General features: G+C 45.8%; 8 protein-coding genes across 8 annotated transcripts; 5 read left to right on the forward strand and 3 right to left on the reverse strand.

Annotated features, from left to right (window-relative positions):
• Positions 1–1,762: 1,762 nt before the first annotated feature.
• ASPSYDRAFT_85376 (DUF3176 domain-containing protein) lies at positions 1,763–3,686 on the reverse strand (the record flags this gene model as incomplete). Its single annotated transcript, XM_040851519.1, has 2 exons — positions 1,763–3,216; positions 3,281–3,686. The coding sequence occupies 2 exons, from the start codon at positions 3,684–3,686 to the stop codon at positions 1,763–1,765; spliced, it is 1,860 nt and encodes a 619-aa protein (XP_040709212.1).
• Positions 3,687–4,262: 576 nt separating this feature from the next.
• Positions 4,263–5,055, forward strand: ASPSYDRAFT_54677 (uncharacterized protein; the record flags this gene model as incomplete). Its single annotated transcript, XM_040848894.1, has 2 exons — positions 4,263–4,477; positions 4,599–5,055. The coding sequence occupies 2 exons, from the start codon at positions 4,263–4,265 to the stop codon at positions 5,053–5,055; spliced, it is 672 nt and encodes a 223-aa protein (XP_040709213.1).
• Positions 5,056–6,512: 1,457 nt separating this feature from the next.
• ASPSYDRAFT_1157921 (uncharacterized protein) lies at positions 6,513–7,308 on the forward strand. Its single transcript, XM_040840038.1, has 3 exons — positions 6,513–6,560; positions 6,612–6,910; positions 6,979–7,308. Exons 2-3 carry the CDS (start codon positions 6,779–6,781, stop codon positions 6,994–6,996), a joined length of 150 nt encoding a protein of 49 aa, XP_040709214.1. The 5' UTR covers positions 6,513–6,560; positions 6,612–6,778; the 3' UTR covers positions 6,997–7,308.
• A 1,190-nt stretch (positions 7,309–8,498) lies between these two features.
• ASPSYDRAFT_27346 (uncharacterized protein) lies at positions 8,499–8,962 on the reverse strand (the record flags this gene model as incomplete). Its single annotated transcript, XM_040844388.1, has 2 exons — positions 8,499–8,803; positions 8,866–8,962. The coding sequence occupies 2 exons, from the start codon at positions 8,960–8,962 to the stop codon at positions 8,499–8,501; spliced, it is 402 nt and encodes a 133-aa protein (XP_040709215.1).
• Positions 8,963–10,790: 1,828 nt separating this feature from the next.
• Positions 10,791–12,624, reverse strand: ASPSYDRAFT_40214 (Zn(II)2Cys6 transcription factor domain-containing protein). Its single transcript, XM_040846036.1, has 4 exons — positions 12,456–12,624; positions 11,881–12,396; positions 11,690–11,827; positions 10,791–11,626 (listed from the first exon to the last, which is right to left on the reverse strand). Exons 1-4 carry the CDS (start codon positions 12,513–12,515, stop codon positions 10,934–10,936), a joined length of 1,407 nt encoding a protein of 468 aa, XP_040709216.1. The 5' UTR covers positions 12,516–12,624; the 3' UTR covers positions 10,791–10,933.
• A 1,248-nt stretch (positions 12,625–13,872) lies between these two features.
• On the forward strand, positions 13,873–14,926 carry ASPSYDRAFT_40217 (uncharacterized protein; the record flags this gene model as incomplete). The annotated part of the gene is made up of 4 exons (XM_040846037.1): positions 13,873–13,902; positions 13,949–14,166; positions 14,213–14,303; positions 14,371–14,926. The coding sequence occupies 4 exons, from the start codon at positions 13,876–13,878 to the stop codon at positions 14,641–14,643; spliced, it is 609 nt and encodes a 202-aa protein (XP_040709217.1). The 3' UTR covers positions 14,644–14,926.
• A 273-nt stretch (positions 14,927–15,199) lies between these two features.
• Positions 15,200–16,182, forward strand: ASPSYDRAFT_40219 (uncharacterized protein). Its single transcript, XM_040846038.1, has one exon. The coding sequence runs from the start codon at positions 15,360–15,362 to the stop codon at positions 16,020–16,022; it is 663 nt and encodes a 220-aa protein (XP_040709218.1). The 5' UTR covers positions 15,200–15,359; the 3' UTR covers positions 16,023–16,182.
• Positions 16,183–16,727: 545 nt separating this feature from the next.
• On the forward strand, positions 16,728–16,886 carry ASPSYDRAFT_140706 (uncharacterized protein; the record flags this gene model as incomplete). Its single annotated transcript, XM_040841071.1, has 1 exon — positions 16,728–16,886. A coding segment is annotated over one exon (159 nt), but the record flags the coding sequence as incomplete, so codon positions are not given.
• Between the last annotated feature and the right edge of the window lie 1,663 nt (positions 16,887–18,549).

Consider the following 18,549-nt stretch of genomic DNA (forward strand, 5'->3'; position numbering starts at 1 on the left):
TCTTTTTATTATTAGATTATAAGTACATTAATTAGCTTTATTTAATAAATATAACTGGATTTATAATATTTTCTATATCTCTTATTTAGAGCTCTAGAATAGAGAATTAAAAGATTCCCTTATAATACCTGATCTTGATAACTCTGATAAGTAGGAAGTTAATAATATCTAAGATAAGAAACTATTATGGGCAAGGCCCGAAGCGAGCTAGTTGCGTACTAGATACACGATGGAATAGCTGAAGAACCAGGATGCAGGGGGCTGTTGGAGTTCTGACATGGCCAACAGGGATAAGCACGTGACCTTTGATGCCTGAGGCCAACATCTCAAAGACGATGCCTAGGCAGAGTTGATAGTAGGGCTCCAGCGGAGTTCCCATAACAGTTAATTAGTAGTTAGAAGGTCTTATATTTTCTAAATATATTCTATTATACTCTTTAGAAATAGGTTAATTAAGTTCTAGTTTAGTACTGTATTCTAACCTAATAGGTTAACTCAATACTCTTTTAAGGTATGTATTGTCAAGGGAAGGAGAAATAGGTAATGGTTAGGTAGGGAATCTGTCTCAAAAGGGTGACGGATCGACTAAGAATCATGAATTAACATCGATTAATCCTTGCTCTTCCCAATTACTGGGGACTCGCAAGATAATAAGATGATTAGAATAGTAGATACAATAATAATGAAGTCATATGGTTGAAACTCATGAGGTCATATCGATTAGGTCCTTGCAGAGTGTCTCCGATACCAATTCGGGGGTGTCCCGACGGTACTCCGTGACATGTATATCTACTTTAATTTAGATTATATAGTTATATATAGAGGGCGGCTAGATGCCTAGCTATAGTACTATATATTTACCTACTATACTTTCTTAGTATTGGGCGAAGCTGGTGAATAAACTAAGATATAGTCTGAGCTAAATAAACTAAGTGGTTGTAGAGAAATTTCAGAAATTAGGTCTCGATAATGGGTGGTTGTTTTGCGACACAAAGGATTTTTTAAAAGCGAAATTTACAAGTTGGATTTGGCCCTCTTGCTCAACTAATTTTTGAGATGGTGGCTGCTTTTCTCGCGGCATGGTGGTTGGTTGAATTATTTGAGTGTCCCGACGCGTCGACAAATGGTGAGGTGCGCGGCTCGGGTGGGTGCGCGATTCGGGTGGGATTTACGGTTATTGAATTGAAGGCTTAATCCTCTTTGCTATTATCTGTATAGGAGCTTCATCTAGATCACAATCAGGAATGTCTGATCCCTAGAATCGTCCTCTAGGTGACGGTTGGAATGCGAATCTAGGTGGTAGGTAGGGCCAGCGAGGTGCTGGATGTCGATTAGTAAGTTGGAATTCTCGATTCTCCACCTAACGGAGGCCTCCTCCGGTCACATCACGTGCGAAAGTGGAGTACTGGAGTGCTGCCCTATCTCCATATCCATCAGAGTTCCTTGTAGCAACACTCTGCCACTCTCTCCATATTTTCCTGTCACATAACCCTTCTTCCAAGTCTACTCTAGATCGCAGACTCTGTTTGAATTGCTATAAAAGGTACACTAGACTTATTATGTTTGCCTCGGTTATTTTGACACGACAATTTAGCATAATAGATAACATACATCATGGACTGAATCCGGCAATATACTACTAGTGCTGTTGTTGCTATATACGATAGGAGTGTGAACTTGAAGCTGCTGGTGCAGGTGGTAATGCCAGTAGTGCTGGTAGCATCAGGTTGATACTATTCCCGTGTTATGACGTACTACCGCATCACCGCCCACTTAGCATAACACGTCCATCAGAATCGCAGTACTGCAACTTGACATAGAGATTCTCAGCTACAGTTTGCATTCCGCTATTTGTCGAGTGCTCATCACGATCCACGTGGTTTATACCGTGGAACAGTAGGGCCAACACTGATGACTTCCACGGAACTCTTGTTTTGCTTTTGAGAATAGTCAAAGTCAAAAAGATATTACTCCCTAGGACCAGTGACGCCGGCAAGATCAACCAAAGCCATTGAACTTTGACCATAATCTCTGTATTATACATCGTGCCGACAATAGTGATATTTGTGTTTTGTAGGCCCATTTGCGTCCAAGCAGCAGAAGTCTGTTCCATGGTAAGGTTCAATCCCATTCGCATGACACGGGCAACATTGGCAGGTGTAGCTCTTGCTGGAGTCTTTGAATACTCGTTTCCGTCAGCTATAAAGTATCGATCTAGCTTAGTGCCTGTGAAGGCGTCACTAGAGAGACTATTGAAACCACAGAAGACAAAATCCGAAGTATTCAGGCCAATTGATTCATTGCCGATCGTACTTGTATAGATCCTCACGTCAGATGGAGTTCCACTAGGCGCCCAGCACAAAGTAGTGATTCCGGTCAGGGAATTATTTAGCGACAACAGCTGACCAAAGTCACTCGATCCCTTTTGAAGGGTAGTATAACCGTTGTGGACCGAGATATCAAAATCCTGAATGCAGTATGATATGGCGCATTCAGTCACATGCTCTATGTAAATTCCTGGTACCATATTAGACTGATTTGCGATCTTGTCATCATCGAGACCAAGAGAGGCTTCAGCCAACACCATTTGAGGCCTATTAATGTTTAGATAAGTCTTATTATCGTACTTATCGTCCTCATTGTAAACTTCCCAAATCATAGCTGTCTGAAGGTCTGTATTCGAAATAGTCCCGTCTGCAACATTGAGGGTGACAGTAGTTGCGGATGAATGCCCTTGTGGAAGCACGACCTCACATTTACCCGAGTAACTACCGCTCGCGTTACCCGTACTATTCCATTCTGGAGTAGGGCAGTTGAGGGTTGCAACAGACGTCAGATCAGCACATTTATTGCACATTGCGAGAGACTTGTAGATTGGCCAGGTACAGTTGCCCGAAGGGCATTGAGGTTGGATGCCAAAATCAGAGGACCAGACCCCAAGATAGGATGCACCATTCCAGTCGGTTTTGGATACGTTGGCTGAATCGAAGTACTTGATTTGAGGTGCAAAGGCAAGATTTTCAGAACCCGTTGTGTTTGTCGTTTGGGGCTGCTCTGCGATCGATTCGGTCGGGTAACGCAAGACCTGCTGAATAAATGGGTCGAATGCTAACATGAGGATCAGAATGATGGCACCGAGAGAGACTACCGATCGGCCTTTGTGATGCCCCAAGAGGGTGATGGAACCTAGTGGCCCCCGACTGGAATCCTCAAACACTACTCATATTATTAGAATATGTCTATCATCTTACGTTATTCATAGAGGGGGTTATCTGCGTACCTTGCATTGCAACAAGTTCCTTACGGTCTTGGAACCAAACCCATTTTAGTTGGCTGATTGCCTCACCTACCGCAAATACCAAGGATGACTTGCACGCGGTCGCCAACATGGAAACTATTGTATTGAGGGATAGGTCGTAGGAGATATTCGGTCGCCTTTTTCCGTTAAACGCGATGAGAACTGCGACGATAGCGATGAAGCACGCGGTAGAGAATATCATCGATACAATCTCTAGAACCCAAGAATCCAACATGAATGATTTCCACGAACTCCAAACGCATCGCTTCCGGGTGGGCTTCGCTCGCGAGCTCTCTGACGAACACGCACCATCCAAGAGCACCTGATAATTTACATCCTGGCCCTCTTTGTTGTTGGTTGCTGAAGATAAACCTTCTCCGACTGGCATTGCTATGTCGGGGATTTGGACGCGGGTAATGTAGAAAAAGCTATAGGTGCAACCATGGGTTATTCCAGTGTGATAAGGGCGCTTCAGCACTCGAGGGTCTACTGCAAACAGCCTGGTAAGCCGAGCGATCCTATCGGGCGAACACGATATTACCCCTCCCCCTATGCATAGACTGAGCCTCACGGAATACTTGGCTCCGCACGAATGACTTGGCAATGTCGCACACCCATTCCTAATCAGCGCTAACCAAATGAGGTTAGTTGTGCGAGGGTTTCTGAACCATAATCTTGATATGAACTTTGATTGGTTGGCAACTTCCCTCGAGCCCCATGCAGTGTATGTATCTGGTAGAGAAAGATTTCTGGTGCCTAGCACTGGAGTAGAGTATTCTAAGAGGATTAAAGGATCCAGGGATTCATAAAGGTCTCACCACCCTTGGTGTTGCATATGAATCTGGTGCCATCGATAGATACCGAAGTCATTCCCCTTATCCTATCAAACAATGGTCCAGAGAAATCGGATAATAGAGCTGTTCGTCCTTATACTACATCTTCATACCTTGCAGACGGCAACAACATGCTATACACCCGATGGATCAAGGTTACGGATCCCAAATACCAACCCTGTATTTCAGTTGAGAATGAGTTCTCCATGTGCTGCAGACTGAACGACACGGGCCCGGACCAGTGTCTTCAGAACGGACTATGCTACTGGACAAGTCGAAATGAATATTGGAGGGACTATTGCACTGATAAAACCTGGGATAGCCCAAATTGTCTGTCCAACACAACGTGCGATTCTGCAGTAAGTAATCAACATTCGAAATAGTACTCGCCGCCTGTCACTAGCAGTGCGGTTAAGAAGTTGTGGGCCCGGAAAAAATACGATATACTTATTATTGCTCAACTGCAGAACGGAACGGAGGGTCTTCAACTGGAACCGCGCGGCTTCCAAATGCAACGATGGGACATATTGCTGTGGCTTGACAGACAACTGCTGCACAGCAGTTGGAGAATTTTCACTTGCAGAGACGTTAGTCACCATAGGAAACGAGTCCAGCGTGGCTACCGTCACTGCAGCAACCACAGGGGGCTCAGCAGGGGGCAATCACGAAATTGTTGCAGTCGGAGTAAGTGTAGGCGTTTCTCTGGGGGTTCTCTCTGTCGTAATGCTAGGCGCAGGTTTCTTGAGGGGGAGGAGGAAAACAAGGGCAAAATACGAGGGCTTGCCAGTGCAAAAGCCTGTGACAGCTCCTGAGGGACACATGATGTTCGCTGCTCCCCAACTTCATGGCTCAAATCCTATCTATGAGGCCAACAATTCCCAGATAGAATTTCCTTCTGAGCTGCCAGTGCCAGGCGGCAAGTAACGCCCCACCCTCTACTGGTAGTATCTCAGACCGAAGAGGGACTCGGATGAGCTTGGGTATGGTACAAGGTCTAGCAATTATATATGTACGATATTTGGAGAAGATTGAATGTATGTTCAGGAAATGAATTATTTACATAGTACATAATTGTTCTTGCCGTGGAAAGTGACCGGTGGCAGGGAGCAAGAAATATCAATAAAATAGCTTCAGAGAAGGAAAAATGGATGTGATTAGAAGTGAAAAGAGGAAGTGAGGTCTACGGACGAAGTAAATCAGGTAAGAGGTGCCTGGAATGCAGCCATATTGATGGAGGCCGTAAAGATCTACCAGGAGTACAAAGTGCACGCGAGACAGGGTGAGCCACTCACCCTACACCCGCCTGCCTCGCCGACTTGCTCAGCCTCCCACTCAGCTGTGGACTATAATCTCCGCTAGCTCGCCGTTTTATATGGACATTGGCTACATAGTCAATCATCCCAAATACCGGCCCGCTTGGCAGAACAAAGCCGGAAGCCTTGCACAAAATGTTGCTGCCTGGAAAGTCTATCAATTTGTCCGATAAGCGGTACTTGATTGAGCATTTCGGCCTCCTCTTGTGTCTGGTTTTACCGGACTAAGCTTTTTGTTCCTAGACATCGCATCCCAGGGTGCCGAATAAGCGGCCATTAAAGGCTTCCTTTGGCCTTATACGGCTGGTATCGATCACCTGGTTGATATGTTTCGGTACTGACCAAATACGTCCCGTATGCTGAGCCCCATTTCTATACCGTATAGCTCTCGGGTAGGAGTTTGAGGTTGAGATCTATCTGGCCAATTGTAATAAATGAGAGAATCATTGTCTAACATAAATCAACCGCTGGGAATTATTTCTTCGGATACTAATCACTCTGTGAGAACACCGCTAGAATAAAGACCTATGGTATTTACGATAGTAGATAACCATACAGGATAAGGTCCATAGTCTGTGCTAGGTACTGCCATAGCCTGGCCTACTGACCCAACAGATGTAGAAATGCCTGGCCATAATATATAACCCAGTAAGAATAGGATATTAATGCTTGATGAATAGGTTCGACAATCCGGGTAGTGCGAAGGCCACGCTGGTAGAAAATCATTTGGTCCTGTTGTATCCGAAATAAGCGAAACCTACAATATACCGAGTATGCATATAATGTGGCGGTGGCGAAAATCGTCACACAGCCAAATGCGGACTTGGGTATCAAAACTGCTAGTCTAGAACGCCTGCTGATCCTGCCCCCAATTGCGATCTTCTGTTGATCAAACTCGTAATTATTAGTCCCCAATTGGCCTCTGCGTGAACCAGCACCCAGCGTTGTCATGCGTCATGTCGACGACGCTGATTAAACCTCAACCCTGATTGGCAATCACCGACTTCAAGGGACTATCAAACCCATCCACGCCGTTTCAGTAGTCATACCTAAGCATTCTCCGATCCCGTCAGCTGGAATTCATAATGACATCCAGCGTTAAGTCCCATAAAATAGGTATGACCACCCACCATAACAAATAGCACAGCCCTATATATCTCTCAACAGCACCCAGCCCAAAAATCGCATCTGCCTCGTCGAATCAATTCGCGTCCCACTAAAACTATTGATACATCCTATCCAACATTGTTGTATATCGCAATCACCCATTTCCATGTCGGCCCGCATCATCGACGCAATCAAAACGATCACGACACCGACAAGGAGAAAACTCAATGGCAGAACTAATTCATCTGGGAACTCGCCGTCGCTCCATCAGCGAGAAACTTATTATCTACTCTATCTTTGAGAAAAGTCTATCTGACGGCCATGTTATGGCAGATAAAGACCGCAAGGAGCATTGCGGGGTACACCACCTCCCTACCCTAAGCCTGCTAAACAAATTATCGCATCTAATAAATTAAATGTTAAATAGAGGCTTAAGGAGCTTTAAAATATAGAAGCCTCTAACCCCGAGTTTGAACCGACTATTAAATTGCTCATGGCAGATCTATCTGAGTATATTAAAGAAGAGGAGATAGAGGATCTGCCCAAGCTTAAGGACGCGATCTCTAGCATGAGAGTAAGGAGCTGTCCAAGTCATTTAACCGGACTAGATGTTTATACCTAGTTGGTCACATGCAAGTGACTGAATAAACTGCCGTACGAGACTGCTATTAGTCTATTGATAGTGCCAACTGATCATCTGGTTGATTTGTTCTGTACTTGGCTGTATATGTCTGGGATGCTGAATCCTTCTACTAAGTAGCTGAGCGTGAGTTGAGCCTGGTGCTGAGCCACTTGAAGCCTATGAGTAAGATATCTTGCTGCAGAAGTAATTTCTTAAAAGTTAGTGCTCTGTTTGTGTGAAAATTTATAAAATAATGGCTACTAGAGTTCTCGGTCAACTTACCCAGCAGAGACACAAAATCCCCATGTATGCTAAAACCGAAAATCACCATACCATTACTAGATATACGTGTGCAAACTGTAAGTCCCTAAAGTACATAAAAATTCTCGCTTGGAAAACATCTTGTTTCGCCTTTATAAGTAAAAGATCAATACATACACAGAAAGAGTATTAGTAAAGCTCTCGCCCTATTTAGTACTAAATTGTTAATTAGATCCACCCACGCATATTAAAGGAAAAGAAAAATATACCTGGTATTAGTAGTAATAAATTCTCCTAACTGTAAATACCTCTTTTCCTTCTCTTTAGGGCTCATTATTACTGCTATATAGATTAAGTCTGACAGTTACTATATACTAGAAGAGTCAAATATAATACTTCCCGCGCCTATAAATATAGCTACACCTATGAGCTGTAAGAGTATAAGAATATTGTAGCAATTCTCCTGGCAGGTAATATATTTAGTGGCGATAAGGTTCATACTGTCTTGGTAGGGAAGTGATTATATAAATATTAGTAAGGCAGTAGAGGGCTGTTAGGTCTGTAAAGGGGACAGAGTAATATAGTTATAATATAGGCAACCCATCAGGTGTTGCTGTTTGAACCAGTCAGCATTGATTAGCTGTACTGGCGTAAAGAATATAGAATACAGTACTTGCTGTTAATCTTTCTAATAAGTATAATTAGTTCTTTCTCTAGGTCCTGGTACTCCTTGACATCCTCGTAACTGGGAATAGCAACATGAATAAGGGCAACCTTGTTCTTCAAATCTGGATATTACTGCAGGAAATAGTTATATGCCTGGAGTCTCTGTAGAAGCCCTTTTATATAGTCAAGTTAAAAATAGTAACCTTGCTGCTATACTCCTTCCCTAGCTCCTCGACTCTCTTCTTAATATCCTTATTTAAAAGGCTATTAGGAAACTTCTCTAGATCAATACCAATAATAAATATATCTATATGCACTTTATGCCCTTGATACTCAATACCGTTCCCATTAACTTTCATCTCCAGCCCACGCATACAATACAAAACGAGGTTTCGCTTTTACTTATCCATGTGAAGTCTGATTAAATCATATACCACACTCCAGCTAACAGCTCTCTCTGCACGGGAAGCGTTTTCCAAAAATCCTGCGCGGGGAAGGGCGTGTGTCTCGAGCTGACCTTGCAGATAACCGGGGAAGAGGAGGAGCTGGTAATCGTGTATCCAGATTAGGTCGCCGCATGAGACCGAGTCTGCAACAGTACCAGTGAAGATTTTATTTATATGTTGGTATGCCTTGTAAGCATCTTTTGTTAAACTCCATACTGGATTGGTAGTAGAGGATAGGCCAGGTAATCCCCTTTGTTCTAGTTAGTTATATTTTTAATGTATCAGACAGGGAGTACACTTAAAAATATATTATAATGACTATATGCAAGGTTCTTGTCAATGAATATCTCTACTATATCTTTATCCGCGAGGGCTGTGGCAGTAACTTTATATTCCTCGGGGTCTTTAATATTCATGCCTGACCAGCCGAACCAGTAGATATTGGTGGATTAGCTAATGCCTGAAAGTGCGGTGATGAAGCTGCTGCTAGATAGAGTAGACTAGTAAAGGTTATCCTGTTTTTTAAGTAGAGAGGCAACTAGTTTAAGATAATAATAAGATAATTGTTTTTTAGGTCTTGGGCTATAGTAGCTGACTAATTTTATAGTGACTGGACTTTCAAATCACCTGCCTATATAGACTAGAGGGTGTCTGTTCAATAGAGATGTTATATTTCTACATACACCAGTGTTCTGGATATGTGATCATAGGTCCTATAGGAAAATAGGAAATATACTTCTTACCAGGAAACCCGCCTACGAGTCTCACGTAGATGTATTAGTCCCGTGCAGAAACTGCCATTATTACCTGTAGTGAATTCCTTGTGGATATCAGTGTGGAGTTTAAATCTGAGAATATAATGCGAGAATGATATCATAATGTGAGCCACTTGCTCAGCAAGTCCATTCTTGACTGGGAAAGAGTGGAGCTTAATTAAGAACTGTAAGCTGTACTTGTCAATCGAAGAAGTATGGAACTGATATTGCGGTGACTGCGTCACCATCTTAGGCGCACGATAACCTATAGAATCATATGTGCGAAGTGCTATCACATTAACTGGGAGCGAACGGGGCAGGACCATAATACTAACCCTCAACAGAAAAACTTGTCTTCCAACCAGTATCAGATAAAATAACTGAGAAGCAATCACATGCACGGCTATAAAGCATAACCTTATCAACCGCCCATAATGAGCACGGCACCACTGACCAGTGACCACCCCGAACGACCCCTATTATTTCCGAAGAAGTCAAGGCGGATGCATAGAAATCCTCGCCAGGCTCGACAACAAGCCTCAGGAAGAGCTTTATAATATCCGGGGTGACTAAAATAGTCAGTGGTTAGAATTACAGGTGGTCTGAAAGCGTACGTTTCGTCCCGTTTATCTATAATATTGTGCAATCCCGGCAGTGCCATAGGTAATTCAGGTGTTTTCTGAGAGGCAAGCGTCAGGCTAAGGCAGGGCTCCATAACCACGCGCTGTAGCCAGAACAGCAACAGGGTCAATGGGATCAGCAGCAGGATATGGGAAAAGATACTTTTAAACCATGGTCTTTGCCATACCACGGCGGGGTGCGGGGCAGAGGCGGTGGCAGTTTTAATTCCAATCCATTCTCTTGAGCCAGGTCCATCTTCTATCTACCAATCAGATATCATATTGGATGGTGCATTGACACAAGCTCCTGTGTATACCCAAATGGTGGTCGCGGTGCCTATCTAAAGAAGTCGAACATCCTGGTTTAAAGTTTCCCTGCCTTCATCTCCGTGAGCACGAACCCCAGCTTGCCTTTGTCGTTCAGTCGCAATATCTATTTCGAATGCATAGGGCTATGCTCGTTCACTGCTCGATGGCGTTCTCGGTCTGGGTCAATAGATCTATGGGCGAGAGTGCAGAGCCTCTGACTGAGTGGCAGTTGGATAGTGCAAAATACTCGGCTTTTGCCTGAGAATGCTATCGAATCGGGGGCTTTGAAACTAAATGGCCCCTTAAGCACTCAGAACGAGAGAAAGCCAGAGAACAAGTCCAAGAATATGGAGAAGAAGTTTGCAAATAATACCAATACCCTCAAGGTTGAAGGTATTTTCACTGCCACGGACAGCGTTACCGATAGGTCATCGACCTTGACTCCCGATTGATTTGTGCGCGAGTAAAGAGACTTAGACTCATTATCAGCGAAGCCAATGGGGCTTGGTCCCATGATAGGATGCACAAATTACGTTATAAACTCAATCATGCACAACGTTCAACGAGTGGTTTAATCCGAGTTGTTATTTGTCTTTTCAATACCTAAGAGCCAAAATATGACTTCCTCCCACCCTTTCAGACTAACTAATGCAGAGGCCGATGCACGTTGAGTCACTATATTGCTAAAGCTTCACCTCCATGATTAATTTGAAGACGTACGCCAGAGGGTCCAATCCTCCTTGCTCACGTGGGATGCGAGGCGAATTCCACGAGCCTGGATAGTCGTGTAGATAGATTGGCACCATTCAAACATTTTCAGGTCTCGGCAAGTGATGTACACTTTGGATGCCTGGGAGACTGCAAATAGGGCCATATGCCCCGTTGACATCTGTCTTTCTGGTCGCATGCAATAAACAACAGATCCACAAATCTCATCGGCAGAAAAATGCATACTTGTGGGATCAGAATATCCGTGCAATAGTTTCTCAGTTTGATAGACCAAACGGCGTCTCACTGTTGATGCAATCCTGGAAAGAACATATAATTTGGCCGTGCACAAGTCTTTGAATTCAGGGGAGTAAAGGCTGATGTCTTCCCCTGAAGGTTCAGAATCTAGCATGGCCTGGCCTCTGCGGTAAGGCAATAAGGAGTCACTATGCAGACGCTCCCAGCCTGCTTGGACTCTTTGGATATCGAGAAGTCGTTGTAATATTGATTGGAGAGTCGGTTCCTGTTCAGGGCTGTTGAGCCGCGAAGCACTGACCAGGTCTCTTCGTAGGGCGGCGCAGTACCCAATGATTTTAAAAAGCTCATCTAGAGGGCATCCCTCTTCCCCTAGAATCAGACACCCCCAGTCTGTCTTTAATCCGTATTCTGTGTTAAGAGTGCAGTACGCCTGAATGAAGTTCAAGTTAGCAAAAGCTTTACAACAATTTTAGTGCGAAGTTCATGTATTTACCACCGCCCACTTATGTCGCTTTAGCATGGCCAAAGTAAGGCTGTTGGTATCGCTGAAGCTGTAACTTTTCAGGATAGCACTGGCGCCTTGTATGTGGGTAAAAAGGCTCCGTGGCGTATCATCACCATAATAAAGGGTCTTTCGATGAGAATTCTTAGCAACTTGTCTCCTTCCATGGCCTGGAAGCATACCTCATATGTATGGAATAAGATTGATGCGTAAAGCATGTGGGGCCACAATCCAGACTTCCTTCGCAATGCTCGGGTCATTGCGTTAAGCGCGCTGTTGTAGATTTCCAGGCCTTGACGAGCCAAGTTTTTGTCATTTGACTTGATGGCTAGGAAAGAAGAAACTAGTGCGATTACAGATCGATCCAACAGTTCGGATTCTCCGGCTAGTGTGGGAAAACTGGCCATAAGAAAGAACAGACTATCATCCTTGCCGTTTATGTTCGCGTTCGGGGCAAAGAAATTTCCCATGAAGGCTGAGAATAGCTGAGTGCGAACCTCGCCGCTCATGTCACAGAAAGACGGTAAAGAGAGAGGTTTTAGATACCAAACAAGCCGACGGACTGGTCGCTTGACCTCACCACTCTGCGTTACTTCAGAGCGCATTTCATGGTGGAGAAATTTCCGGTCCTTGTCAAAGCCCAGGCAGAGAATTCCTCTTTTCAAGCATTTGGCGCATACTGGCTTCTGCAAGTCACACTGAATAGGGTTGTGAGTGTTTTCTCCGTGTGTAGCCCAATGTCGAGCGGTTGACTCACCTTTATTTTGCGTTTCCTGCAATTAACGCAGCCTGCGGATGAATAGGGAAGACCGACCATTGCATAATACACTATCCGGTACCTTAGGACAGGTTCAGGTTCATACATAGATCTTCCGGCTCAGTTCAAATTTGCATGTTCCTTGGGTGCGACGGAAAATTCAAAGATACCTCTGTATGAGGTGAATTGCAAAGCATGATGTCGGGCGCATCCGCGGACCTTGAGATTCGCCCCCATTCTTACATAAGGGACCCAATTACATTGCCTGTGCAGTCAGGGAGTACTCCTAGAACGGTGCCACCTGACCTGTAACCTGGCAGTCGGTCTATGCAATCTATACCGTCATACCTGCCGACGCGTAAGCCCCGTTACCTCCGTTACCTCCGGCGGACTATTTGGTAACTTGGAGCGCACAGGGGATCTTCGGGGCTGCCTGTAACTTCGTGGTTCTTTATATGCTGTGTATCCCGCCTGTGCATCCTCGGGCTATTTGAAAGACCATAGATACATGTGGAAAAAATATATGAAGGGTAACCCGATCAAAATTGAATACCCCAGAGGTCGACAACACTTAAACTTGCTCTCGAATGTCTCAAACTCGTGACCAACAACAGTGACCCAAGGTCCCCGTCCGCTAGGGCCTTAGAGCTGGGGACCATCACTATCAGGTAGAGGTTAGATTAAGTTCTTTTAGCTGAGCTCTTCCTTACTACTATTAATCAGGTAAAAGACATACAGTATATATACCCGTGCCTTATAAATAGTATAGGCAGTCACCCCGGAGGGAAGGGTACTTACCTCGAAGTCCGGGATATCCGGGTCTAGGTAGATAGACACGAGATCCGAGTTAGCCAGTATACTATCCAGCAGGACGAGTCCGCTCACGGTGCCTGTATACTCTTGTGCGTAGAGTCGCGTCAGCGCTCGCTGACCGTCTCAGAATCACCTCGTCACACCCTGATAACGTTTCGCTCCATAAGGTCGCACAGGGGGAGTATTGTCTGAAGTCAAGAGACAACTCCCGAACTCCCATGCTGTGGGACAGCTCGCCAAATGGTGGCTTCTCTGTTGCACGGCCCTGGGTTCCAGGGCACGGGGACTACATGGCCAACATAAACGCAGCTGTCCAGGTCAAGGACTCGAATAGTGCTTACTGGTACTGGGCCAAGGTCTTTCGTCTGCGCAAGGAGTACCCCGAGGTGTTCATTTACGGATCCTTCGCGCTGGTGAGTACGGAACATATGTCTTTGCTTACGCTCGCACCTCCTCTTCGCCATCCCGTTCGGAGCGGGCACTAGCTGTCGTTAACTTTCGCCCTCATGAGGCTAGTTGGGTGGTCCCACCAAAGCTCTTGCTCTCCGGGGAGGATGAGATCGTATTATCAAACTACCCTTCACGGGCAGGGTCGCGACTCAGTGAAATGCCATGGCCTTCACCAAAACAGGATGTGAGTGTCAACCATACTTTTTGTAAGGTATCTCTAACTTGCTTAGCTGGCCATTGAAGCCCTCCGGCTAGGGGCAAGAAGGGCGCTGTATGCTATATTCATGTCGGCTTGCGGGAACATTGGTTCTGATCCTAAAGATTGGAACCTTGAGGTTGACCGCACTGAATGGTTGGAGACGGAACTTCATCAACTCGACAACCAACATGTCCAACTCCTGGCTTTCTATAATATGTGGTACGGAGGAAATGTGCTACCGGAATCTTGGTATGTTTCAGCTTGATTTATAAGGGTGACTCTAATATCTTCAAAGTGATGCTCGCGTTCCTATGACTGTGACTGTAAGTCCGGATCTGGTTCATGCGTTCTCCCAACTCAAAAGTCAGGAGGATGTTCCTATCGATGTGATGTTATATTATAACTGCAAACAACCCTACCACAATCGATGTTGCTGGACATCGTGGTGAAGAGTCTGCTGCACTATTCATCCAACAGAGTTTCATGCTCATGGCCATCGGAATCGAGAAAAACGACCAATGCAATGTGGTCGTGAACAGAATACGCCGCGGCACTCTCGACCAACTCCCCAAAAGCCAGGAGCCGATTCTGCCAGATATCCTGAACTGTCTTATAAATTCTATTCGAGCACGCAAATATATTCCTGAGGCGGAGCGTTTTATCCTGGAACGATGGGTCTTTGAGAACACAGTAAGTGGCTCAATCACACGAAAGGTAATCTACTAAGGATATTAAGGATATAATCCGACGAAAGGTTGCGGGTGCGTTTTATAGTGGTCTGATTACAGTTGGTGAAGCTGGTGGGCCCTGATCTGCCTCGGAAGGGTGGTATCTGCAACTGATGGGGTGCCATAGGCCTGGAAGGCAAACCTGGCTTCATGGTTGCGGGTAACCGGGGATTACGGACTTGGGGCTATACGCGTATTGGAAAGACCACACCAGCCACGCACTTGATAGCCATGTGCCTAGATAAGCGAGGGGACCAACCGATTTTGACTTTCGTAACAGGAAATCTGCGTCAACCATAGATGGATGACCTCATCCACAAATGTAATCTGCGAAAATCGAACATCATTTTGGGAAATGTTGACTACGATGACCGGGTGGTCTCGTTGACAAAACCACCGCGAATTGGATGGACGATAGAAAAGTTGTGAGATTGGGATGGCAAGACCACAGAAAACTAGACCAGTCCCACCTGATCACTGCGATGACTGGTTATCTCTAATGATTCCAGGTGGGTCCGGGTTCTCTGCTTCGGACCCTCTACAGAGTGGTCTGTTTCTACTTCAGAACAGCCTCTCCTTTTTTCTTACTAGTAGCATGCGTCGCTGGGAAGAAAAGCCCAACCAAACGCAATAAGTCAAAAGAGGGAAAGGAGAATATCGTGTAGGTGGCATTCCAGATACCCGGGTAAACATGCCCGACCACCATTTACCAACATGGGCGGGCGACGAGCTTCCACCTCCACGTGGTGCCCGCTGGGAATTCTCAGAGAAACAATTTGGCTGTCTCTGAGTGCCGGGTGGAGCTCAACAACGCGATCTTCCCCCTTTTCACGACGCGCTGACGCGCCGAAAACCGACTCTCCGAGTCTCCGAACCTCACGAAACACCAAACATCACAGAACCAGTACCAGAGAGGAAGTCGTGCCCCCTCACACGTACGCCCCTACGACGGAGAATGGACCTTGTCACTCCATTTATCCCGCCCAACAATCGTTTACGGTGCCGGATCTCGAAGATTACGCGATGCAGACGCGAAGCGGAAGGCCGGATCTGATCAACACAACACAGTCACAACAATCACCAGCAGAGAACCTACGCCCAAGAAGACGACTATACTCTGCTCCGATGCCGCCACGCGTCAAAATCATCCTCCAGCCTCACGAAACACCAAACATTACAGAGCCAGTACCGGAGAGGAAGTCGTGCTCGTGTCCTACTACAAGGAAGCACACCAGAAGGTCGAAGAAGGCATCATCGGGGTCCTGGAGAATTGGAAGGAACCCCTGGTCGACTCCGCAGATCCCGGTAAGCAGAAACAAGATGGATCAGAGTAGAACCGTATCGGTGGACAGCTGTGTGAAGGTTGGCATTGTGTGAATGTTCGCCGTTCCAAGTGGTGCCGGATCTACAGCATGCGGCATAAGCTGTGCGTGTACTTTGTTGATTCCTATATCACACGTGTCCATCAATCCATCCGCTGGTGTCTGGACATTAATTATAGCACGATCCTTCGGAAAATTGTAACCTTTCTTCCTCCTTATCTGCATACTGTACCTTAACCCATGGCTGATTGACTGGGCGTCTGCATATGCAAATGCGCAGCTCGTCAAACCATGTCGACCAGTCCGGCCGACTTCTCTACCGTAAGACGGAGACAATCGTATGGTAATCGTCGGAATGCGATTTACGGTTTGTTCTCTCAGTAGACAGAGTTTGGAATCCTCTTGTCGCGTCAAATCCCCGGGTAACGAGGCACTCTCCACCCATGACGGGTAGAAAAGGCGAATGTCAGAATCATTTGCACCTCTCAGGAGGACATTAACTAGAAACAGCGGGTAGGGCGGGACTTGTTACCTCTTAAGATAAACCCCAGGCACGACATAATACCCCTATCGCTGCGATGTTTGCCAGGAGACCGGAGAACCCAAACATGCCGTAAACCGCACGCACGATTAGCAGCTGGACCACGTTGGAGATGCCGAACGGCCGGATCCACACATTCACAAATCTCGGCCCCAACTGACCGCGAAATTGCAAGTCCCCGGCCGCGCAGAAAGAACTTGATGTTGACAGATTCAGCGGGAACGACCTCGGCCAGCCGTGCACAAAACACCGGCGGACTATGGTCCTCCAGGTCTGATCGACATGGTGTTACCGACACTACCCTCCTTAAAGGTGCGTGGAAGCCGAAGTCAACTGTGGGATCTGCTATTGACTGAGCCTGAACGGCCGTGGAGTTGATACTCGTATCTCTCGGGTTCGGCCGCACCGTTTGCCCTCGACTGTTATTCCCTAAACTCGTCTACTCCATAGGGCACAGCCTAGCAATAAAATAAGTACGTGATGGTATAATACTAAGGGGTTCTTGTTGGCGGGCTTTCGCTATAGGGCTAAGAGCGGCAGGGTATAGGGAAATATACAGTTAAATAGCACCCGCCGTAATAAGAGGATATTCCAGCTGGCTATGCCATGTATTATACAATATAAAAACAGTGTTAACACCAGTGAAAGATAAAGACCAGCTGTCTCGCAACTGCTGCCTGTATAAGAGAAAACGTGTCTTCTCCGTGCTTAGAAAGTGTCCATCATTACTTGATATCTTAGTCTATTCTTTGATCAGATCATGGAGGTCGCCGATGGCCCATAAAACACTCAATAGATTACAAGCAATAAACGCTCTAAAACACCGCCATCAGACATGCGGATAAGTCTAGCACTACCCGGAGAGTTTCCACCCTTGAATCCAGTGCCCGTAGGCCCAGAATAAACCCACGTATGTACTGCTCCCGATAATTCAACAGTTCAAACCCAGCCTTAGAGGAGTGGATATCTCCATCCCACGGAGTTGCAAGTAGTAAAAAAATCGCGCTTTACCGTGATAGGGAGTGTTCTTCTAGAGGCACGGGCTTTAAAGATCTATCCAGCGGAGAAGACCTGCTACATATAGCCGAAATCTTATTAGAACCACTGCAAGAGCTCTTAACCAGGAATGCAGAAGCTCAGGTAAAAAATATAACCAGCTACCAGAGGCGTTCCTATTATTTTATCTAAAAAGCCTACAGGGCTAGGAGATAGATATACTGCTCTGTATAGTAAACAGGATTGATTATAGCTTGACAGCAGATCCAGATACTCAAGCAGGGCCTGGATAGTCCAGCCGAGCTCTCCCCTGTAATGGCAGGTGATGCGGGACGGTACATACACCATATTATATCCAAACGATATCGATATAACAGAGACATCATGTCTCATGGACAGCTCGCCTCTTCTACCCTGTAAGAAGCAATAGCTTGCGGGTCAACACATAGCGCAAGAGGGTTATTTCTAGAAGGCCGTTGTGACAAGCTGGTTTCAATGATAACTTTGAGGCTGGACAATTCCTGATCCCATCAGATGGCTCGCTATTCAACAACGCGCAAATAAACTAACACCTTTCTATCTGGTTTGTCTACAGGTTCCAGGCACCGAACACCCTCTCAGATGTGAAGTTGGGGGGGCTGGTCTATCCTGCCGTTTTGGATCCGGCTCGTAAAACAGTGTTCGGTAATACAAGATATTGACGGCATACATATCTCTGGCCTATCAATACATTTCCTAGGAACACCGCGTCCTCAGCCACTGAAAGTAATGTATTTGTAATGACTGAAAAGTACAGTGGAGACAGCCTCCTAATATTAAAGTTGCATCTGGGCAATTCCATCCGTTAGGCTTGTCTTGGGATTTCCTTGGGTGAAGTATCATGGTTGCTCGGGCATCTTGTTCATTATACTTTGACATAAAAATTGCGCGGACGAGCATCTCTAACCCACAGGCCCCGGGGAATCGACCCCTCGATGCCGTTAGGGTTCCCGAAAGTGGACCCACCCGCGTGCCGCTGATTGGCTGTAGTCTAACCCACAGGCCC

This window comes from Aspergillus sydowii, assembly GCF_001890705.1.
Source record: "Aspergillus sydowii CBS 593.65 unplaced genomic scaffold ASPSYscaffold_1, whole genome shotgun sequence".
NCBI lineage: Eukaryota > Fungi > Ascomycota > Eurotiomycetes > Eurotiales > Aspergillaceae > Aspergillus > Aspergillus sydowii.